The following is a 22,484-nucleotide window of genomic DNA, read 5'->3' as shown; positions in this document are numbered from 1 at the left end:
CTCCGATGATAGCTCTATTCTAGGAACTGATCCTTCATCTAAATTCTCTGGGCATCTAAGGGGGAGATAAAAAGAAAGACGTCCTGAGTGTTCTGTTGGTTAAAAATGATCGACCTAAACTAATCTTCATGCCAAAGAGACAGGTTTCAGGAAGGCAAAGTTTGCCCCCTACAAAATCTTCCCTTTGGATTTGGGAATCCAAGAGTAGAGTGGACTTGACTCTGCTCTCCCCATCTAGAACACTGATAGCAAACAGCTCTGTAAAGAAAGTGATGCAGGGCTACGGGGACAGTCTGAGTGGCTGCTGGGCCCCTGTGGCCTCAGGAAAGTCTGGAAGAACAGAACATTTCTTTCTTTCTTTTTTTTCTTTTAATGCTCATGAGAATAATACTGAAAAGCTGGCAAAGAGTACAAAGTAGGTGTCCTTCATGTGCTGGACCAGAGGCCATATCAGGACCATGGACACCTCAGGGATGCAAGAGACCAATCATCGCCACCCTCAAAAGATGACAGTTCTCTTATGGGTGTTGTCATGGACCAGGGATACACCCAAGGACCAGGAAAGGCAGATTACTTGCGCACCAGGTGCCAAAGAGCACATAATCCCTGTCCATCCTGTGTGACAGAATGTTTATAACAGTCGGACTAGAATGCTGAGTAGAGAGACTATACATCAGAATGGGGCATAATTATAGGCTTGAGGTGACTGAGAAACCACTGAACCTTCATTGGAAAATCTGATTCTGGGATGATGAAATGGTTACAGTCACTAAATTCGGGGAATAAAGAGCATTTCATTTTTGTAATCATGCTGGTGATTGTGAAATTAATGACTTACACTCAAAATAAATAAAGCTGAGCACCAAAGAATTGATGCTTTTGAAATATGGTGTTGGAAAAGACTCTTGAGAGTCCCTTGGACTGCAAGGAGATCCAACCAGTCCATCCTAAAGGAAATCAGTCCTGAATATTCATTGGAAGTATTGATACTGAAACTGAAACCCCAATACTCGGGCCACCTGATGCGAAGAACTGACTCACTGGAAAAGACCCTGATGCTGGGAAAGATTGAAGGTGGGAGGAGAAGGGGACAACAGAGGATGAGATGGTTGGATGGCATCACTGACTCAGTGGACATGAGTTTGAGTAAGCTCTGGGAGTTGGTGCTGGACAGGGAAGCATGGTGTGCTGCAGTCCATGGGGTCGCAAAGAGTCAGACACAACTGAGTGACTGAACTGAACTGAACACTCAAATGACAGTGAGAGAGAGAAGAGATGACTCAGCAATGGAGGGGAAACCCAAGACAAGATCAAATGGATGGGGAACGTGAGACCACAGGGCATCACAGCAGTATGAGAGCTTGTATTAAGGTATCCTTTCCCCTGCCTCTCAGAGCAGGGAGTCAGGGAAAATGTTATCCTGAAAAATTATTATTATTATTATTTTTTTTTTCAAAAAAGTCTGAGAGTGGAAGCCCCCAAAAGGCCATCCCTCTGGATATTTCAATTAAGTGGTAGGTCACAAATGACTATCTCCCATGAGATCTTTTCCAAAACTAAAGTCTATGTCTTTCTCTTCATTACTTGGTTGCTGCCAAGGAGTAAATAGGAACATAGAATGTTGGCTTTAAGAAAATCACTCAGTGTTTTCTTTACATTACAGAATTATTACTCATTTATTATATAAAGTTTGGGAAATGCCAAAGAGTATAAAGAAAGAAAGAGGAGTGATCTATGATTCCATTTGCCAGCCATGACCGCTTGCAATTACTAGGTACATCTGTTTCCATTCTATTCTTGATTTATATGCCACTTTCCCCCTCAATGTTATATTCCAATCTTTTATATTTTAAAACACTCATTCGTATATATGAACATATACCAGTAAAGTATACTTGTCTATTATTTTGGCCTTTAAATTATTTCCCAGGTGAAGATTATTCAAATTAAACAGAGAAGTTATACAAGCTTTATGGACCCATGCTCCAAGGTAATACGGACACTATGACACAGTCAATAACATTTTTGAGCCCAGACAGGAGAAAATATAAATATCTGTTATTCTCTTGGCAGGGTGTTACACATTCCCACAATATGAAGGGGCATGTGTACTGTTCCGTCTCAGGTTGGTCTATCTTAGAGAGCTAATGGAGCCCTCACTGGCCATTTAGCAAAGATTTCAAGTAGATTCCAGAAACCAGTACCAGGTCTAGAGCCAGTCTTTGTGATTTGATTTTGGAGTTACCAGCAAAGCCTTACTTCTAGACTTAAGGCCTGATCTCAGCTTATAAAAGCTCATTCTTTTCCCATCAGGCTTTGCTAGTTTGAAAAATACTTTCTCATCGCAGGAAATGTAACACTGTATACTACTGTCCCCATTATGATGGCACAGGCTCTTTTTGTGGTTTGTTTCTCCTCAGTTTTACTCAGCAGTGACTGACACCTCACTGTAGAGAGGAGGTTTCAATAGACAGGAAGGTAGTCCCCCCCGCTCCCTCCAAAAGAAGGAAGGGTGCAACTGATAAAAGAAAGCAATAGAGCTGAAGAATGGGAGGTTCGGGCTCTTAATACAGAGGGCTGGGGCTTCAGCAGAGCAAGTATCTCTTGAGAGCCTCTTTCATTAGACAGTGGGATTTACTGGGTATGAGGAGGTAGAAAGGACAGAAGTGAACACCTCTGGGCATTCTCAGAGGCAGCAGGGTAAACAAGAACTCAGACTCTGGAAAGAGAAAGCCTGACTATGAATCCCAACTCTGTTTCTTATTCTTCCTATGACTTTGGAAGAATTACTAGGTCTTCACATACCTCAGTGTTGTTATTATTTATTTGTTGGAGGTGTTATTATTTATTTGTTGTGACTCCCTGCTCCACCGTGTATTTTATTGGATGCACTAATTCACCAGCATGCTCAGTCATAATCACACCACATTCTAACCTCTCCACTGAATGGGGGTAACCAACCAAGGATATCTAACCTCTAACTCTGTAATTAAATTAACAAGTTTCATTTAGCCCTAGACCAGATCACCAACAGATGAAACCCCTTCAAGCTCCTGAAGCTCTCGATTCTGAGATGAGTTCTGAAAGAAGCGACTATTCCAGGGTCCCAAGGAAGGAAGGTAAACAGTAGAAACATTATGTGGATGGGAAATGGTCTAAGAAGACAGGTCAGATTGCTCATCACGTCATTTCAGGTTGCTGAAAATATTCAGCCTCCGATTTGACAACAGCTTGTTAGAGTGGGGATCCCCAACCCCCTAACAAGTCTGCAGCCTGTTAAGAACTGAGCCCCACCGCAGGAGGTGAGTGGCTGGCAAGCGAGCTAAGCTTCACCTGCCATTCCCTATCACTCTCATTACTGCCTGAACCATGCAAGGTGGAGGGCAGCTGTGTCGGGGAACTGTTGATAGAAACCACCCACCTTGGCCAGGCCTGTTTGCCTGAGTTGTCTAACAGCAGGAGATCCTGGTAACGAATAGGGTGCTGCCACTGCAAAGTAACTGGGAGAACTGAGGAGAGGCCAAAAGGAGGAGAAGAATATCAGCTTTCCAGACCCCTTCTCACTGTCCGTCTTGGCTGTGAGATGCACGTGCCCTTAGGAAGGACTCTGAGTGAGACTATGGGCCAAGCAAGACGATCGGCCAGACATAACCCAGAAATTAGCTCTATTATCACAAAGCCTGAGACTGTGAGCCACGTGGCAGAGCTGTTCTCCTGGGTTCCCTTACCCCGCTGCTCTTTGCCCAGGTGCCCTTCTCAATAAAGTCTCTTGCTTTGTCAGCACATGTGTCTCCTTGGACAATTCATTTCGGAAAGTTAGACAAGAGCCCACTCTTGGGCCCTGGAAGGGTTCCCCTTCCTGCAACAAACTGGTATGGTCAAAATAACTGGAGAAGCCAGCTCAAAGTTCATACGTGAATTTAACCCAAACATGCAAATTTCTCTTTAATACCTGAAGAGTTTTCTAAGAAGTACTAAAATTCTTTGAAAGGGAAAAGAAGATGCTGGAGCAAGGCTTCATTTCAGTGCAAAGGGAATATTCTATCAGTTCCTTGTTTCTTTTTGAGGGGAAAAAAAAGGCAACAATTTCCTTTTAAATATTTTAGTGTGCTACCATGACATGAATGCATTATAAGGCATGCAAAAGTATTTAAGAGGTTCAGTGCGCAAAACCAACTCAGAAAGGATGACCTTGGAAACTGTAGAAGCTTGGCTAGAGAGTGTTAATGACTTCCTCGTGTTAAACAAAAATGCAAACAAACAAACAAAAAAAACTATACTAAAGTTTCTAAATGGGTGCTAGGGGCTTATATACTAAAAGCAGAGAAAATGTCTCATTCTGGAAAATGCCAATTGCTCACATTTTAAATCTTGCATACTTGATTAGCAGTCATGTGTCAAGACCTCTGGGACTTAGTGCAAAGCTAGGATGCGTATGTGTGTGTGTGTGTATGTATGTGCAAATGTCTCTAAAGTTGAAAACAGTTCTGGAAATTGTTCGAAGTTTAGCACTGGAAGGTAAAGCCTCTAGGAAAAACACTTATTTCATTATCCTCGCGTTTTCCATGAAAGGGAAGTTAATATTTGCCTCAGACCAAAGGCTTTGTAGTCAAACAAATTTTAGTATAAACAAGTTTGACACAAGCTGGTTAAAAGGTAAGGCAAACACCCTCTGTGAGACTTAGCTTCTGTATAATGGTATTAATGATACTTATCCAGTAAGTTTATAAAGATTAAAGTAATATATGCATAGCACCCAGCATAGACTCCAATCCACTGTGGACTCTCATTAAATAACAACACTAATTCTATTATTATTTTTCATTAGTCCTCTCCCTAGGAACAAAGATGAAGAACCAGAATCATTTACTACTGTTAATCTGTTGTCTGTCCATTAGCCCAAAGCTATTAGATTTTTTTCTCCCCATTTCAATATGAGGAACATGAAAGACATTGAGATTTGAATAGCAATTCACTATTAAAGAACCTGTAATAAATGACTATTGATCCAATGCATAGAATCTAGACCTATATATGTATAGGAGCCTTTTCAAAATTTTTCATTAGAAAGAAAATTAGGCATCTTTCAACTTGCTCTTTTAAGTTGGGGGGGAGGGTCACAAAAATCTCTATAAAGCACTGCTTTCCACAAATCTAAAGCAATTTGAAAGACAGAATAAAACCCTAAGTCAGAATTTCTTCTTCTTGGAAAGGAGTCCCTCACTGTGTTTGAATGTCTGGATAGTGTGGGCTGCATACTTGGGGCAGCTTAAAAATTTAATATGCTCACAAATTACTGAACTGCTGTGTCCGTGAAGGCTTCTCACCCACAGGCATGCATAACAGTCATAAGCAATGACACTGAACCTGTATGATCTCCCCTTAATGGGTTCTTTGGATTTCAAAAATCTCTGGGGTCTCCAGCGAAGGTGGTCTCTGGCCCATGAGACTCCTCATCACTCCCACCAGCTTCTTAGAATGCTTCCAACATGCCCTCAGGGTGATGATGGTGATAACATCAATAATTACACCAATTATCAAAGCTAATATTTACTGAGCATTAACTGTCCACCAGGCATTGTTTTAGGGCTTTACATGTAATAACACTTAATTATCACAGCAGCCTCATCACACTCCCCATCTTCTAGATGAGGGAATTGAGATACAGGAAAAGTTGGGCAACTTGTATAAGAACACAGAGTTGAGAATGAACACCAGGAGATCTGGAGTCAGAACCCCAGTCTCAACCCCTAGATGATGATATTGACTCAAAAAGCCATTCAATGTGTTTCTTTTCAAAAGTGGAACAGGAAAGTTCAGCCATCTGAATAATGTTTAACTGGGCCACCCATAAAAAAGTGATGACCTTCAAAAACAATGGTTAAAATGGTCCTCCAAAATTCATGGATTATTCTTGGAGCATCCCTGATATTAGTAGCAGAAAGATAAAATAATAATAATAATAAATAAACTCTGTGTAGTGGGATCCATTTGGTTATCTCTGAGGTCCTTTCAACCTTTAAAACTTCAACAAGGTCTTGACCAAGGATGATGGAACCTAACCCAATTGTTATATGACATAATTCTTATGTTATCATTTTTAAGACCAAGGAAAAGAAATGACTGTCTTCTGGATGTGGAGGACAAGGGTGAACAAACTGAGAGGTTTTATATCAAATCATACCTTATGAAAACTAATGAGGCTAACTGGATTGAGTAAACTGTGGAACTGCACCACCCAGTTTGGGAGACACCAACCACACGGAGCTAGTCTGAGTTGAGCTGTGTTGGAAAAGCTAAAAACACTGGATTTCAAAAACTTAAACAAAAAGAGATGTAACTATCTCACTAACAATGGCTTATATTAGTTACATATCAAATGTTAGTATTTGTGCTATACTGGGTTAAAAATTATATCATTACAGTTAATTTCACCTATTTCTTTTCTCTTGTTTAAATGTGAGACCATAAAGAAGGCTGAGAGCCAAAGAACTAATGCTTCTGAACTGTGGTGCTGGAGTAGACTCTTGAGAGTCCCTTGGACAGCAAGGAGATCAAAATAGTCAATCCTGAAGGAAATCAACCCTGAATATTTACTGAAAGGATGCTGAAGCTCCAATAATTTGGCCACCTGGTGCGAAGAGCCGACTCATTGGAAAAGACCCTGATGCTGGAAAAGACTGACGGCAGAAGAAGGTGGCAGGGGATGAGATGGTTGGATGGTATCACCGACTCAGTGGACATGAAATTGAGCAAACTCCATGAGGTAGTGAAGGATAGGAAGGCCTGGCCTGCTGTAGTCCATGCAGTCACCAAGAGTTAAACACAGCTTAGCAACTGAACAACAGCAAATGTGGCTACTAAACATTTTTAATTGTGTACGTAACTCATAGTCTATGTGGGGCAGTCTTGCTTTAGAATGCAGTGTGCCAAGTACAGACTGGGGGCACTGAAGATAGATGTAATCCGATAGTAACAAAAGCACACCACATTGTGGTCGCCCAAGCTGCAATTTCAAATGCCAGGCTGTGTTTCCAGGGTTGTGTGTGCCATTCTCTGAAGCTGGCAACTCAGAAGCCTATTGTCCATCTCTGCTCGTAAACAAGACATGATAGTTTCAAAGACTGAGCCCTGCTCCAAGCTAAGGGGTAATGGGATTTATTTATAAAGGTTATTTGAATAAGTTCATCTTTCTTCGTTTAATGAATGACAGATGAGAACTGAAAAACAGCAAAAGCCTTTTCAAATGCTTTGGGGCTTTAAAATTGTGCTTTTATCTTCCTTTCCACCCTAATTCTTGCTTATTTTGCTTTTCTTCTTTAAAAGAGAGATCAAGTGAAATATTTAGGGGCTTTCCTCTTTGAGGCTGTTGTAATTTATATTGATAGAAATGTGTCAGTGCTTAATCCATATCTTTCTTCTTCTTGCTGAATTTATCCATTTCTGCTCGTCACTTGTTCCCCCTATAATTTTTTCCTATCCCCATTCCCACTCTCTCAACTCTCTAAGTAAAATGGATTTGAAAAAATTTCTTATGGGTGACCTTTTTTAAACAAAATATATTTAAAATTAAAAAATAAACTTTATTAAAAATATTTATTTATATATTTATTTGGCTGTGCCGAGTCTTGGTTGTGGCATGTGGCATCCAGTTCCCTGATCAGGGATTGAAACCAGATTCCCGGCATTGGGAGTAAGGAATCTTAGCCCTTGAACCAACAGGGAAGTCCCCTTATGGGAGATCTTGATAGTTGGCTTTAGTGGGCCATGAGTTTCAAAGTTATCAAAACTTTTTCGGACACTCCTCGTAAGGGACTGTTCATTGATAGCTATGCTAAGAACTGTGATTATAAACCTAATTAAGACTACAAAAAACACAAAGATGTCTTCAAGGCTTGATATTAACTGAAGTTTGACACAATTAACAATAACTAAGAACAGAACTGTGAGAAAAAGACAGACAGACAGAAAGATACCCTGGCAACAATACTTCTTAGAGCAGATATCGTCCACCTTAACTAGCAAGTACCTTATATGTTTCTGCTGGAATGTGTCTGTCTGTAGAGAGCATTCCCAGTGGAGGGCACACACAAAGCCTTATTTAAAAAATAATGAGGGAGGGCACGTAGGACAGTTTGACGCAGTAGTTTTACTTGGTACTAGGGAAAGACTAACATGTATTTCATTTTCTCTTGCTTATTTCTCACTAACTTGTAGCTGAGCATATTCAAATGAGAGAGAAGAACAGCTTTGGGAAAACCCCAGGGTAGCAGTCCTCTGGAAACTGACTCTAGGAAAAACCGTAGAGGTGGCATCGCTGGCCTTTCAGCTCATCCTGCAGACCTTTGTCCTCTCATCGTCAGCTACTCTTCTGCCTTCTTCCTTCTTTTTCTCCTCTTAAGTGACCAATGATGCCATGATTTGCTCTGGAGGCCTCCAGCCCACCAACATACCCTTCCACGCTTCTCAACATCCCACATGTGTTCAGTTCAGTTGCTCAGTCGTGTCTGACTCTTTGCGACCCCATGAATCACAGCATGCCAGGCCTCCCTGTCCATCACCATCTCCTGGAGTTCACTCAGACTCACGTCCATAGAGTCCGTGATGCCATCCAGCCATCTCATCCTCAGTCGTCCCCTTCTCCTCCTGTCCTCAATCCCTCCCAGAATCAGAGTCTTTTCCAATGAGTCAACTCTTTGCATGAGGGGGCCAAAGTACTGGAGTTTCAGCTTTAGCATCATTCCTTCCAAAGAAATCCCAGGGCTGATCTCCTTCAGAATGGACTGGTTGGATCTCCTTGCAGGCAAAGGGACTCTCAAGAGTCTTCTCCAACACCACAGTTCAAAAGCATCAATTCTTTGGCACTCAGCCTTCTTACCAGTCCAACTCTCACATCCATACGTGACCACAGGAAAAACCATAGCCTTGACTAGACGGACCTTAGTCGGCAAAGTAATGTCTCTGCTTTTGAATATGCTATCTAGGTTGGTCATAACTTTTCTTCCAAGGAGTAAGCGTCTTTTAATTTCATGGCTGCAGTCACCATCTGCAGTGATTTTGGAGCCCAAGAAAATAAAGTCTGACACTGTTTCACTGTTTCCCCATCTATTTCCCATGAAGTGATGGGACTGGATGCCATGATCTTAATTTTCTGAATGTTGAGCTTCAAGCCAACTTTTTCACTCTCCTCTTTCACTTTCATCAAGAGGCTTTTTAGTTCCTCTTCACCTTCTGCCATAAGGGTGGTGTCATCTGCATATCTGAGGTTATTGATATTTCTCCCGGCAATCTTGATTCCAGCTTGTGTTTCTTCCAGTCCAGTGTTTCTCATGATGTACTCTGCATAGAAGTTAAATAAGCAGGGTGACAATATACAGCCTTGACATACTCCTTTTCCTATTTGGAACCAGTCTGTTTTTCCATGTCCAGTTCTAACTATTGCTTACTGACCTGAATATATGTTTCTCAAGAGGCAGGTCAGGTGGTCTGGTATTCCCATCTCTTTCAGGATTTTCCACAGTTTATTGTGATCTACTCAGTCAAAGGCTTTGGCATAGTCAATAAAGCAGAAATAGATGTTTTTCTGGAACTCTCTTGCTTTTTCCATGATCCAGCGGATGTCGGCAATTTGATCTCTGGTTCCTCTGCCTTTTCTAAAACCACCTTGAACATCTGGAAGTTCACGGTTCACATACTGCTGAAGCCTGGCTTGGAGAATTTTGAGCATTACTTTACTAGTGTGTGAGATGAGTGCAACTGTGTGGTAGTTTGAGCATTCTTTGGCATTGCCACTCAGTATTAGAGAAATGCAAATCAAAACCACAATGAGGTACCATTTCACACCAGTCAGAATGGGTGCTATCCAAAAGTTCACAAGCAATAAATGCTGGAGAGGTTGTGGAGAAAAAGGAACCCTCTTACACTGTTGGTGGGAATGCAAACTAGTACAGCCGCTATGGAGAACAACATGGAGATTCCTTAAAAAACTGGAAATAGAACTGCCATATGACCCAGCAATCCCACTGCTGGGCATATACACTGAGGAAATCAGAATTGAGACACGTGTACCCCAATATTCATTGCAGCACTGTTTATAATAGGCAGGACATGGAAGCAACCTAGATGTCCATCAGCAGACGAATGGATAAGAGAGCTGTGGTACATATACACAATGGAGTATTACTCAGCCACTAAAAAGAATACATTTGAATCAGTTCTAATGAGGTGGATGAAACTGGAGCCGATTATACAGACTGAAGTAAGCCTGAAAGAAAAACACCAATACAGTATACTAATGCATATATATGGAATTTAGAAAGATGGTAATGATAACCCTGTCTGCAAGACAGCAAAAGAGACACAGATGTATAGAACAGTCTTCTGGACTCTGAGGGAGAGGGAGAGGGTGGGATGATTTGCGAGAATGGCATTGAAACATGTATATTATCATATGTGAAATGAATCTCCAGTCCAGGTTCGATGCATGATACAGGGTGCTCGGGGCTGATGAACTGGGATGACCCAGAGGAATGGGATGGGGAGGGAGGTGGGAGAGGGGTTCAGGATGGGGAACACATGTACACCCACGGCGGATTCATGTCAATGTATGACAAAACCAATGCAATATTGTAAAGTAATTAGCCTCCAAAAAAAAAAAATTAATTAAAATTTTAAAAAAAAGAAAGAGGTAACAAAGTTTTCAAGCCGAAATTCTCAAAAACCAAATTCACATTTATAGTACGAGGACATCATTGAACCCAGAGGGAAAAAGCTAATTAACTGTCTCAATGAAACACTCCTTCCCTTTTGGAGAGTCAACTGGGGACCCATGGACTTTGAGCCCATTGTCAAATGGTGTGTGAAAGAGATCCAAGTTCAACAATAAATATTATCAGCAATATAATAGTTTTCTGCAGCTCTCAGGGCCAAATGACCTGCATTTTAGCAAATTGATTTTGCTCATGCATTGTGTTTAGCCAAGCAATTGTTTCCCATGATATGCTTGAACCCACAGTTGCTCTGTCTATGAAATTCATGGTTGAGTTTTTCCAATTGCTGATTGCTAGTCACATTGGCTTTAATAATAGTCACTCGCTTAGTCAGTAATGGGTTTTATACACAGTGCGCAATCACAACCATTCAGTGTCACCCAGAAACATTTAATGAATTGTCCAATACAGTTATGAGAGTTGCTTATTTGGGACACAGCTAGGGCAAGCCTTACTGGGTTAATGAGATGATGTAGCATGGCGTTAACCAAGGGGTGTTTCCACATTAGCTGTACATGATCTCTTATCCAAGGACACATTTATGTCATTATCATAATCTTCATCAACTTGTCAAGATAATGGAGGGTCCACTGACTTCAGAGAAAGTCTCATGTACTTCATGGAAATTTAAATAACTAGAAAGGATCTAGGAGCACCATATAAATAAGATCTGCATGGAGAACTGCAAAGACAGGGCTTTACAAGAGATCTCGCCTTGGAAAGGATGGAGCTTGAACTGTTTTGAGGCAGAGAAGAGAGACTAATCTTCTGAAATAAGGATGACAAATTACTGAACAAAATGCATAAAGGAAAATTCAGGACAGAGAGCTGGAGGAAGAGCAGACGAAGATAAACTCAGAAATGATCATCAAGGTTGGAAAGAAAGGAGAAGAAGCTTTAGTGCTTGTTGTCAGCAAATCCCACATACGTGTTTGTTACAGAGAAGCAAGTCTGGGTTTGAGAGGGGGTTTCTTATCAGCTTTGACATTGCTTAGCAATCAGACAAGTTTATAACTACTTCACCAAGCCCTTCGGATGTGCCGCCATCTGCAGCCCTCTGTACGCTGATTTCTGGTCAACAGACTTCATTCCATCAGTGTTCCATTACATTAACCTCAGACGGCTGATAACGCCATGTCAGAATCTCACCAAATGTAGCTATGAATTAATAAATCGACCTTCTGAAAAGCAAGATGTTCTCGTCTTTTAAATTATGTAAGGACTAGTACGGAATTTCAATTTCAACGCCCTGTTCTTTCAGGTATTCATTCATTTAACAAGTATTTCTTTACCTGTTCTGTATCAGATTAGGTCCCTGTTCCCATGGCTTGATAGCACAGTTGGGGAAGTGGGCAATGAACAACACACTAAGTTATTTTGAGTGTGGTGTTATGAAGAAATAAGCATGGAAATACAACAGTCTTACTACAGAGGGGAGAGGGGATTAGCTATCTTAGATGAGATGGAGGAGGATCAGTAAAAAGGACTCTTGGAGGAAGTTATATTTGTACTTGGACTTGGTAGAAGATATGGGAGCTGCATGAAGGGGAAGACAAAAACGGAAGAAGTCACAGGTGAAGAAAACAATATATGCAACATTCCTGAGGTGGGAACAAGAATTTGACAAAAGCAAGTGGTGAGAGAATGAGACGAAGAGGGACTGGGGATGTGGGCAGACCCACTGTTGAAGGGAAAGGACCCACCCAGGGCGTTGCGAACACGGGAGCAAGGAGGTGAAGCAGGTGTCACCGGAAAGCGGCACGCAGACTGGATGGAGGGTACTGGGGACTAGTAATATTTGAGGCGTGAGCCATGACACAGAGATTTCAAACTCAAATGCCTTCAAGGGCCAAGCAGGTGAAAACAAGTGAGGCAAGTCAGGTAAGAGACCAACAGTAGTGACCCAGAGAAGGAGTGGCGTGCCTCATAGCATCCGGACTCATTAAAAAATGTGTCGCAGGCAACATAGAGCCTGTCATTAAAAAATTCTTCACCAGCAAAATAAAGCACACACGAGGAGGCAAACTAAGCCCACGGAAATCAAAGGCAATGCCGAGTTAAAGGGAAACCAGAAAGGAGGCTGGGAAGAAGATTAACCATTCAAGTAATCTCGTGTAAGTCAAGGAAGAGCTATTGCTTATATTTCCATGAACTGAACAAGAAAGACTATTTTTTATTAGGAAGCAACCCAAATGCTGTGATACTAACAACAAAAACCCTAACCCTAACCCTATTTGTTACAGAACTTATGTAACCTAAAAATGGAAGTAATCATCAAATAGCCAGATATGTAGAAACAGGAATCACAGAACCATGTGGCCCATCCAAGAACTGGACTAACAAGTCCTCCCAAAGAAACACAGCCATCCTCTCCATGCTTGCATAGGTCCAGTGATGGGAAGCTCACCCCCTTGCAAGGCTCTCTAAGCGTTTAGAAGTTTCTATCAGTCTGACCTGCTATTCTGTGGAACTGGTAACTGCCTCCTTGACACCTAAGAGTTCCAGATCTGCTCTCTGGAACCATTTAAAACAGCTTCAATACCTTTCCTACTTGCCAGCCCTTCAGATATTTAGACATGGGAACCTGTCACTGCCTTCCCTCCACAAACCACACATGTTCTTCAGACAACACATCTTCACCTTCAGTGACTCCCCAGGTAACTGTTTCCAGGCTCTGTCATCCCCATCACATTTCTGTGAACCTGCTCCGATTTGTCACCATCCTTCTGCAAATAGCGCCTGGGGAGAACGCAGCATTCCTAGCCCATTTGTAATCCAGAGCTTCCGCAGGCATCACCTTCTATTTCTGCAGCAGTGGGGATACAATTACGCTTTATGGGGCTCTGTCTCCTGCTGTCCCCGCTCCACTCCCGGCCCTCCCAGGCAGTCTGTTTGCTGTATTTCATGGAGAGATGCATAATCTGGAGCCAGTGCTGCCATCAGGATAAAGAATGCTGCCCCTCATCACTCCATCACTCCTGATTAAGATCACTCAGTCTAATGTCCGGTACGTCCAATAACGCCTGTGTAATGCCTCATGCCTCTCCTGCTGCTTTCTAGACGTTATCTTATTATGTACTCAAACTGGAGATGTATTTTTGCACAAAGAGGAAGATGAATCTCAGAATGAGTGATTTAAAACAGAGGGAAAATTGGATATCTGACCCTTGAAAAAAGTGCTCAGTGGGGGCATCCAATGACCTGGCTTCAAATCCAGGTTCTCCACTGACCTACTGTGGCTGTTTTTGTTTTTTTGAAAAACAAAACAAAACTAATAGCATTCATAAGAAGAGAAACAGTTACTTAATAATAAATGCTTAGTATGCACCAGGCTCTGCAGTAAGCTTTTCATGCAGTCCTCAACCTTTTCGGCATCAGGGATCAATTTCATGGAAGGCCATTTTTCCACGGACCGTGGGTGGAGGGGATGGTTTCCAGATGATTCAAGCATGTTCCATTTCTCGTGCATTTTATTTCTAATCTAATGTTGCCACTGATCTGACAGGAGGTACAGGTTTGCAGTCTGGAGGCTGAGGACCCCTGCAGTCACGTCGTATATTACATGCAACAAATTTTTCAAGTGTATGTTTTATATATATCTGCATTTTAAAGGAAAGGGGATTAAGGGACTTGTCCAATGTCACACAAGCAGTACGTGGCACTGGAATTGGAATCTAACTCTGGCTGTCTCCGAAGTTCAACCTCTTCAAGTTTCTTAGCACAGTTGCCCTTACTGGGTACTTATAACTTACCAAGTAATGGGAGAAAAAAAAAAGAAAAACCTCTTTTAGCAATTACTTCTCCTGAGAAGCTTCTCCTAATACGTAGGAGGTAGGGACACGAGGTGCTCCACCTGTGGGGCTGGGGCCCTGGGAGAGGGTGCTCACGAGAGCAAAAGTGTGAGAGGGGAGAGAAAGGCTGCGTGCTCACCTTGACCTTGGGCTGAAAGGTAGTCCTGCAGCTTTTGTCACAAGCACATTTGGAATACAAACAAGATTTCAAGGTGACAGTTCAGTCTAAGAAAACAGTGTTTTCAAGTACTTTTAATACCACTTTAGCAGTATTCACTTGTATATAAATCATGTGCTAATTTATTCATTAAAATAGCCTGTACTTGGCAACATTTTATTAACCTCAGTTTATGCTAATAAGATCAGTACTTGGATTTTTTCAAAATACATCTCTTTTATAATTACTCCATAATTCTAATTTTCTTCCAACTCAAACTAAGCCCTTACTAACCCCCAAAATACATTCCGCATCCAATGAGAATGAGTTCAGTTTAAAATACTACAGGACATAGCTTTGAGAAAGTATATATTTGGGAGGAAAGCACATTCCCAAACCTAGCCATGCGCCAGAATCTCCTGGGGACTTTCTTATGCACACACAATTACTGACTCTTATGTGGCTCTGTAATATACTGGATTGGTATCTCTGGGAATAGGGCCTCTTGAGAGCTTAGATTTGCAGCAATTGGTCCACAGAGCAGCACTTAAGGATCGGTGATTAGACTGTGTCTACCCTACACAGGGGGACTGCAGCCCTTCGAAAGCACAGGATACCTAGGATACCTAAGACAGGGAGAGATGCCCTAGACATGCTCACTTGTCACCTCAGAGAATCCAGTGACTCCCCGATAAATAATTTATAAGTCCCATTACTAACTGTTAACCTCTTGATCTTAATTTTCAGGGTTTGGGTAGCCATTTTAATACCTAATTACTACAAAGAAACCTTATAAATACAAATATATTTTTAAAAGATGCATAAAAGCCCCTATAAATAAAAAAAAAATGGTTCTGACTACTGGAAACCAATCATCCTAGAGATCAAGTACCATGACAAACAATTAAAATTATAAAATGTACTTGAAACATCATTCTCAAAGGGGTAGAACAGGAGTGTCAAACCAATGGCTCCTCTCTCATATTTGATACCCATGGCAGACACTGCTCATCTATCACAGCACATTTCCTTGATGCATCCAGAACAGCCTCGGAACCCTTCCCAACTAAGTACTCCAGGCCCCCACTACCATCGGATCAGCTCTTACATGTGCGGAACATATGTGCCCTTTCCTGGCTAAAAGAAATAGTTACACTGAAATCATTTTTTTTTTCTTCACGCCAACACATCTATTACAGACTGCACAGTTCACACAGCAAGACAGACATGCCAAGGTTCTCATGTAGACGTGGTCCTAGGAGCAGATCACCTGGCTCTTGCTGTTCATCTTTACACGGGGGTCACATTTACATCTTTGAAGGGAAGTAATAAGTTACCTGCTAAATGTTTATGACACAGGGGTCACACTCTTATTAGGTGAAACACTGACGGAAACCACCTGCCCTGGCCAGGCAAGACACTTGCAGGAGTCACTTGCACGAGTTACCTTACAACAGGAGGTCTGGTAAGGGACTTGGAACTAACAAACTACCATAAACCCGAAGAAATCAGGAAAGGTCTAAAGGAGAGAGGAGACGCCAGTCTGTATGTCTTACCAACCTTCCAGAGTCCTCCTGGCTGGAATCCATCTTGGCTGAGCAATGCATGGGCCACCCAGAAGGACTCTGAGTCAGAATGATTGGCCAGAGACAACCCGGAAACTAATCCCATCACCATAAAAGCCGAGGCTGGGAGTCACATAGCAGAGCAGTCCTCCTGGGTTCCCTTACCCTCCTGCTCTCCGTCTAGGAGCCTCTTCCCAATAGTGTCTTGCTTTGTTAGCACGTGTGTTTCCTTGGACAATTCACTTCTGCTTGTGAGACAAGAGCACACTCTCAGGCCCTGGAAGGGGTCACTCTTCCTGCAACATTATCGTTCAAACCAACCCTAGTTTCTGCTGGCCGCAATTCAAAGGTCCACTCTGAATAAATGCTGTTAGGAAAGACAACTGGATTTCAAACTGGTTTTAAACCTAAATGTAGTATTCAACTCAAAAAATGTCATACATCAATCTGCTTGCTTTCCATTGTGGCACTCTAAATTACCTCCATGGAACCTCTGGGCTGTATCTCCATGCGAAAGTTTAGTGTCCGGGTAAATGGCAGGGCAGAAATCACAAGGACACCTGGCTTCTGCCAGATGTCATTTGAAAAAGAAAATCATTATAATTCATTTGCCTTCAGTTTCTGCAGTGGCCATTCTTGTCTTCTTGGCCTCTACGGCCCCTTTCCAAGTCTTACTGGGTAGAATACCATTGAAGACCATCCCTCCAGTGTTCTGATTCACCACATTGATTTCGTTACACTGTTGGCACCAGTGATCAAACAATAAGATCAGAGCGAGCAGACCTACCGCATCATAGATGCTGTCATTCCTCTGAAAGTCTCCAGCCTTCCTTGGAAGAACGTGGATGTGAACATGCTGAAAAAGTAAGAGAAAGAATAAAATGTGATTATTTCCTCATATATCTTGAGACTTGACAGCGATGCTCTCGTGAAGTCCAATTACTCCACATTGGTCCCTGCTGGATTATTTTTCAGAGGAAGATGATTACCATCTCCAGAAACCATATCTGAAATCTGCAGAGAGGAGAGAGGCAAAAAACAAGACAGGATATATGGTGGCATATATGAGAGTTGGAGGGAAATGCCAGTGTTTTAGGGGCTCTGTGGAATTATTCATAGTTGTCAGTCTCGGATGTATTTAGCCAGTGCTTTGAAATGACAGCACGTCTTCAAAGGTGACCACGGCGTCTCTGAAACTGAAATAAGAACTGGCTAACAGAAAACTGCATAAGCAAAGAGCAGATGAGTGAGAGTAGAAAGGACTATGAACTAAATTACAGAGCCAGGACTTCAAATAATAATCATATAATAGTAACGTAAATAGTTCTCACTTATTAGGTGTTGAATTACTGTAAGAAAGCACTGTGCTTGGCTTTTGTCTCATTTAATGATCTGAATAACTCCCTACAAAGTTCTACTCTGAACTCCATTTTACAGATGAGGGCATCTATACTCAGAGAGGTCAAGGGCCCACCGGAAGTGGTAGGGTCAGCGCAGGAAACCCACCAATCCGGCTCTTACTCCCACATTCTTCATCAGTAAGTTAACACGGATTCTGTGAAGTTAATCTTTTAAACAGCCCATTTCTCTAGTATACTAAAGCACCCAGGTAATATACTTAGCAATGCTATTATGCAGAGATCATGAATCAAAGTGCGCTGCATATCTAATTCAATATATCCTTCAAGGCTAACTTGCCATTTGAAAGTTTTATTTTCCAAATAGCCTCTATTGTACCTCAGCTGAAGTTAAACCTTATGCCTGCCCTTGAGCTATGTCCCCTCCTTCATTACAAACCAAGGGGAGGAATGCGAAAAGGAAAAGCTTAAATGTGGAGAGGCAGACAAAGAATCAGACCCAGTCTCTGATCCTACCCACCCCTTCTTGATTACAGCGATCAGGCTCCAAGCCTCCCAACAGCCTCTGGAGACGGTGAGATTAAGTGTCCCTGTGGCTTTGCTGCGGGAGGAGGAGAAAATGATATGCTATTAAAGCAGAGGCAGGGAGCAAGCCCGTCCAAGGTGAATGAAGCAGAGAGGAGCTTCACAACAGCCTCTGAGCACATGGTCCCCGAAGAGTCACATGTTTTTCCCAGAATATTCTCCAGTTAATGAGAAAGCCATTTATGGATTCCTTAGCACCTGGGACGAGCACATGCCTAAGTCACAAAGACAAGGTGAGCAGTGGGAGACGGGGAGAAAAAACAACAAGGGGGAAACCTATCACTGACTATCCATGGAACCACATTCTGAGAAAGAACCAGTGCTGGATAAGCCCACACTGAAACTGACTGATGCACATGAGCTAGTTGACTTAATAGCAAGACTGGCAAAATGCCATAGTACGTGGAAATAGCCTGTCCTTCATTCCGTCTTTACTTCCTAAGCCTGTAGCTACCCTTTCCATCTTCTTTCCTCTTTCCTTCCTTTTCTACTTCCCTCTTCCTGTCCTCCTTGCCTTCTTTCCTTCCTTCCATCCATCCATCCACCCACCCACCATCTACCTTGGCCTTTCTAATAATCAGGTATTCCAGACTAGTGTTCTGTTAGCCAAAGGGCCTAATGCAACCCCTGGAACTTCTGCCTACTAGCTTGTGTGGTCTTGCCTCATAAGTCCTGAATCTCAGTACCATTACAGATAATGGGGACTGCAACCATTTCAACTGCACAGCATTGTTAAGGGGATCAAATCAGCTAACCATGGCCTTAGCTTGCTGCTTAGTAGATAGGTAATACTCAATACTGGAGAAGGCAATGGCACCCCACTCCGGTACTCTTGTCTGGAAAATCTCATGGATGGAGGAGCCTGGTAGGCTGCAATCCATGGGGTCGTGAAGAGTCGGACATGACTGAGTGACTTCACTTTCACTTTTCACTTTCACACACTGGAGAAGGAAATGGCAACCCACTCCAGTGTTCTTGCCTGGAGAATCCCAGGGACAGGGGAGCCTGGTGGGCTGCCGTCTATGGGATCGCACAGAGTCAGACACAACTGAAATGACTTAGTAGCAGCAGCAACAATACTCAATACACATAACTGCAGTAGTATTACTCTTACTTTTTAGTTATGTTTATTATTTTTCTAACTGGCAGATAGAGTAGAAATTACATTCAGGGGTTGGTTCCCATACCAGAAGGGAATATACTTATGAAGCTTTTTGAATGGAACATGGTTAAAGTTATCCTGTTGCTAAAGCTTATTTCTATTGCTATGACTAGTGGTTTTCAAATCTGAGCATGTATCTGTGGCTTGGTGAAACACCAATCACTAGACCCTTAAATTTTGCATCTCTAACAAACTCCCAGTGATATCAATGTTGCTGGTCCAGGGCCATACCTTGAGAACCACTGGTTCAGACGATCCATGTGGTTCCTGACCTCCTCTCCTGAAAACATGCTAACATGGGCATCAGAGTCCCTCACTACTTTGCCTGCCCTATTGCATTCTGGGAGTCATATTACTGAATGCTTGCCTGACTCCCTTCTCACTGGTCACCCTCTGGGCCTTGTCCTTAGGAATATGCCCATCTCCATTCACCAAGGACATATAGGTAGTTGTGAACTTACCTTAGGGAAACGTCCTGGGTCCAGGCCCATGCCACACCTCAGTTCCTTTACCTTGCTCTCCTGGGTTTAGTGTTCAGGGCTGTCTCTATAGGCTCAGTTACCACTCAGTCCTGGAATGCCACTCTTGATGACTGGTAATCACTTTAAATTCACTGTGACACTGATGAAAGCAAACAGCTCACCATACAGGTGATTTATCCCAAGGGCATAGATCTCAACCCAGCCTGATGGCTTGACTCAAATTCTTAAGTGACAGATTGATCACAAGATCCTGACAACCCACTCAACTTCTCAGAAAAGGGAAATGATGATAAAGCCAGCTCAAAAGCTTGCTGTTGTGAAGGAACACCATTGCCATCACCTTCCAATAGAACACCCTTCTGATAAAGCCCCCGCAAACAGCACATACAGGGATAATTTGACCTAATTTGTTCTTAGTGAATTCATGTTGAGCTTTGGTGATCACAAGTGACTTTTCTAAGTGCTAATAAAACCTCTAATTAAATGTTGCAGCGTAAAAGCATTTTTAAAAATCTATGATGCACTACATACCAAAAAATGTTTCATGGTCAACTACAATTTCACAATACTCACTAGTATACTGTCAGAGAAGATGCACCCAAAAGACACATGGTTAAATTCGTTCAATTAACAATTCAGAAGCTTATTTAATTATGGCGATCTCTGTTTTTTATTCAGATAACATCTGTCTACATTTTTTAATACATTTATTCATGCAAAACATATTTAGAACCAGGTGTTATTCTAGAAACCAGGGATATAGTTATGAACGAGACAAAGTCACTGCCTCCTTAGAACTAGACTACAATGGATGATGCAGAAAATAAACAAGTAAATAAATATACAACTTAATATCAGGGGGATATAAATGTCATGCAAAAAATGTAGTGTGCAGCGCTACAGAACTGGAACACTTCAACATTTGAAGTTTGGGAAGAGAAGTAGTAGGGCTAAGACTATGGATCCAGCAACGAATGAGGCCAGTCCAGAGAAGGCAAGTTCCAAAACTGATGAAAGGAGGAATTTCATGGAGAGGGTAATCAACAGAGTCAGCACTGTTGAAAGCCTATGTTGATTTCGATGAAACTGGTAAAACAGAAATTTAACTACAAAGCATGTAAGATGTTCAATAGCATCAGCCATTAGTGAAATGAAAATAAAACCACACTGAGATATCATTTAGCAGTCAACAGCATGGCAATATAAAAAAAAGAGAAAATAACAAGCGTGTATGAGACTGTGGACAATTAGAACATTCATAGGCTGTTTTTGGGGACTGTGAAATGACGCCACTGTTTTGGAAAATAGTTTGGCACTTCCTCAAAAAGTTAACTTGGGCAAACTCCAGGAATAGTGAAAGACAGGTAAGCCTGGTGTGCTGAAGTCGGTGAGGTCACCAAGAGTAGGACAGGACTTAGCGAATGAACAACATCAAAAAGTTAAACATAGAGTTGCCATATGATTCAGGATTCTACTCCTAAGTACCTACCCCAAAGATCTGAAAACATGTCCACAGAAAAACTTGTACATGAGTGTTTATAGTAGTAGTATTCATAATAGCCAAACAGGGAAAAGAACCCAAGTGTCCATCAAGTAGTGAATGTATAAACGAAATGTGGTATAGCCAGACAGTGGAATATGATTTGGCCATAAAGAGGAATGAAGTACCAGAAAGAATTCACTAAGTGAGTTATGCTAAGTGAAAGAAGCCAGACACAAAAGGCCAGATAGTGTATCATTGTGTTTATATGAAATGTCCAAAACAGGCAAATTTGCAGAGAGAGAAAAAAAAATTGGCAGCTGTCAGCGGGAATAGGGAGTGACTGCTAACAGACATGTCGTTTGTTTGGGGGAGGATGAGTTTATTCTGCAATTATATAGTTGTGATGGTTGCACAACTTTGTGAACATACTAGAAAAACACAAAACTGTACAGAGTGAATTTTATTCCCATTAAGTTGTTATTTAAAAAAACTGAAGTGGGTTTAAGAGAGAGTAGAAGGTGAAGAAAAGGAGATAAAGAAGCATGGATGATTTTTCTAAGGAAAAGGAGTTTTGCAAAGAAATCAGTGGCAGTGGATGTAGAGGAGGGAGGAAATACAGGTTTAAGTTTCCTGAATCTTTAAGTCTCTACAATTATTATGATTATCCTTAGTGGTAGTAATTTCTTGGTTAATATTTATTGAAAGATCACTACATACCAGTCCCTGGGTTGATTCACATCATTACTTCAATTAATCCTTACAATGCTGCCCAGAGGTTGTTAATAAATGCATCATCATTCCCAAGAGACAAAGTAGGCCAAAGAGGTTAAGCAAGGAGGTCAACACCCTGCAGGGAGTGACCAGTAGCTGATATCTGACTCTGAGTCTGTCCTCAGAGGCCAGAACATTTGCTCTTACCACAAGTGACACCATATCTCAGGAGGCCACCCTTCTCTCCCGATTCCAAATATAAGGACCCCTCTTCAACATGGGCTCTTGATGCCTCTGCCCGCTCTGACTTCTCAGTCATGTCTTCGATCACATTTCTAAGATCTCTCAGACTTGCATCCCCTGGGGGATGGAATCTACCTTCGCCCTGAGACTTCAGATCACTTAAAGCAAGGGTGTTACA

The 22,484-nt window shown here is 41.9% G+C and overlaps 1 protein-coding gene across 10 annotated transcripts in view; it reads right to left on the bottom strand.

Moving 5' to 3' along the window:
* Positions 1-22,484, bottom strand: part of FHIT (fragile histidine triad diadenosine triphosphatase) — a 1,568,898-nt gene that overhangs the window by 203,818 nt on the left and 1,342,596 nt on the right. For all 10 annotated transcript variants that reach the window (XM_060402023.1, XM_042235723.1, XM_060402025.1 and 7 more), the window contains 1 exon segment: positions 17,070-17,138. In XM_060402023.1, the coding sequence (XP_060258006.1) occupies positions 17,070-17,138 (69 nt within the window).

This window comes from Ovis aries, chromosome 19 (genome assembly GCF_016772045.2).
Source record: "Ovis aries strain OAR_USU_Benz2616 breed Rambouillet chromosome 19, ARS-UI_Ramb_v3.0, whole genome shotgun sequence".
NCBI lineage: Eukaryota > Metazoa > Chordata > Mammalia > Artiodactyla > Bovidae > Ovis > Ovis aries.
This window is presented reverse-complemented; position numbering and strand designations above follow the sequence as displayed.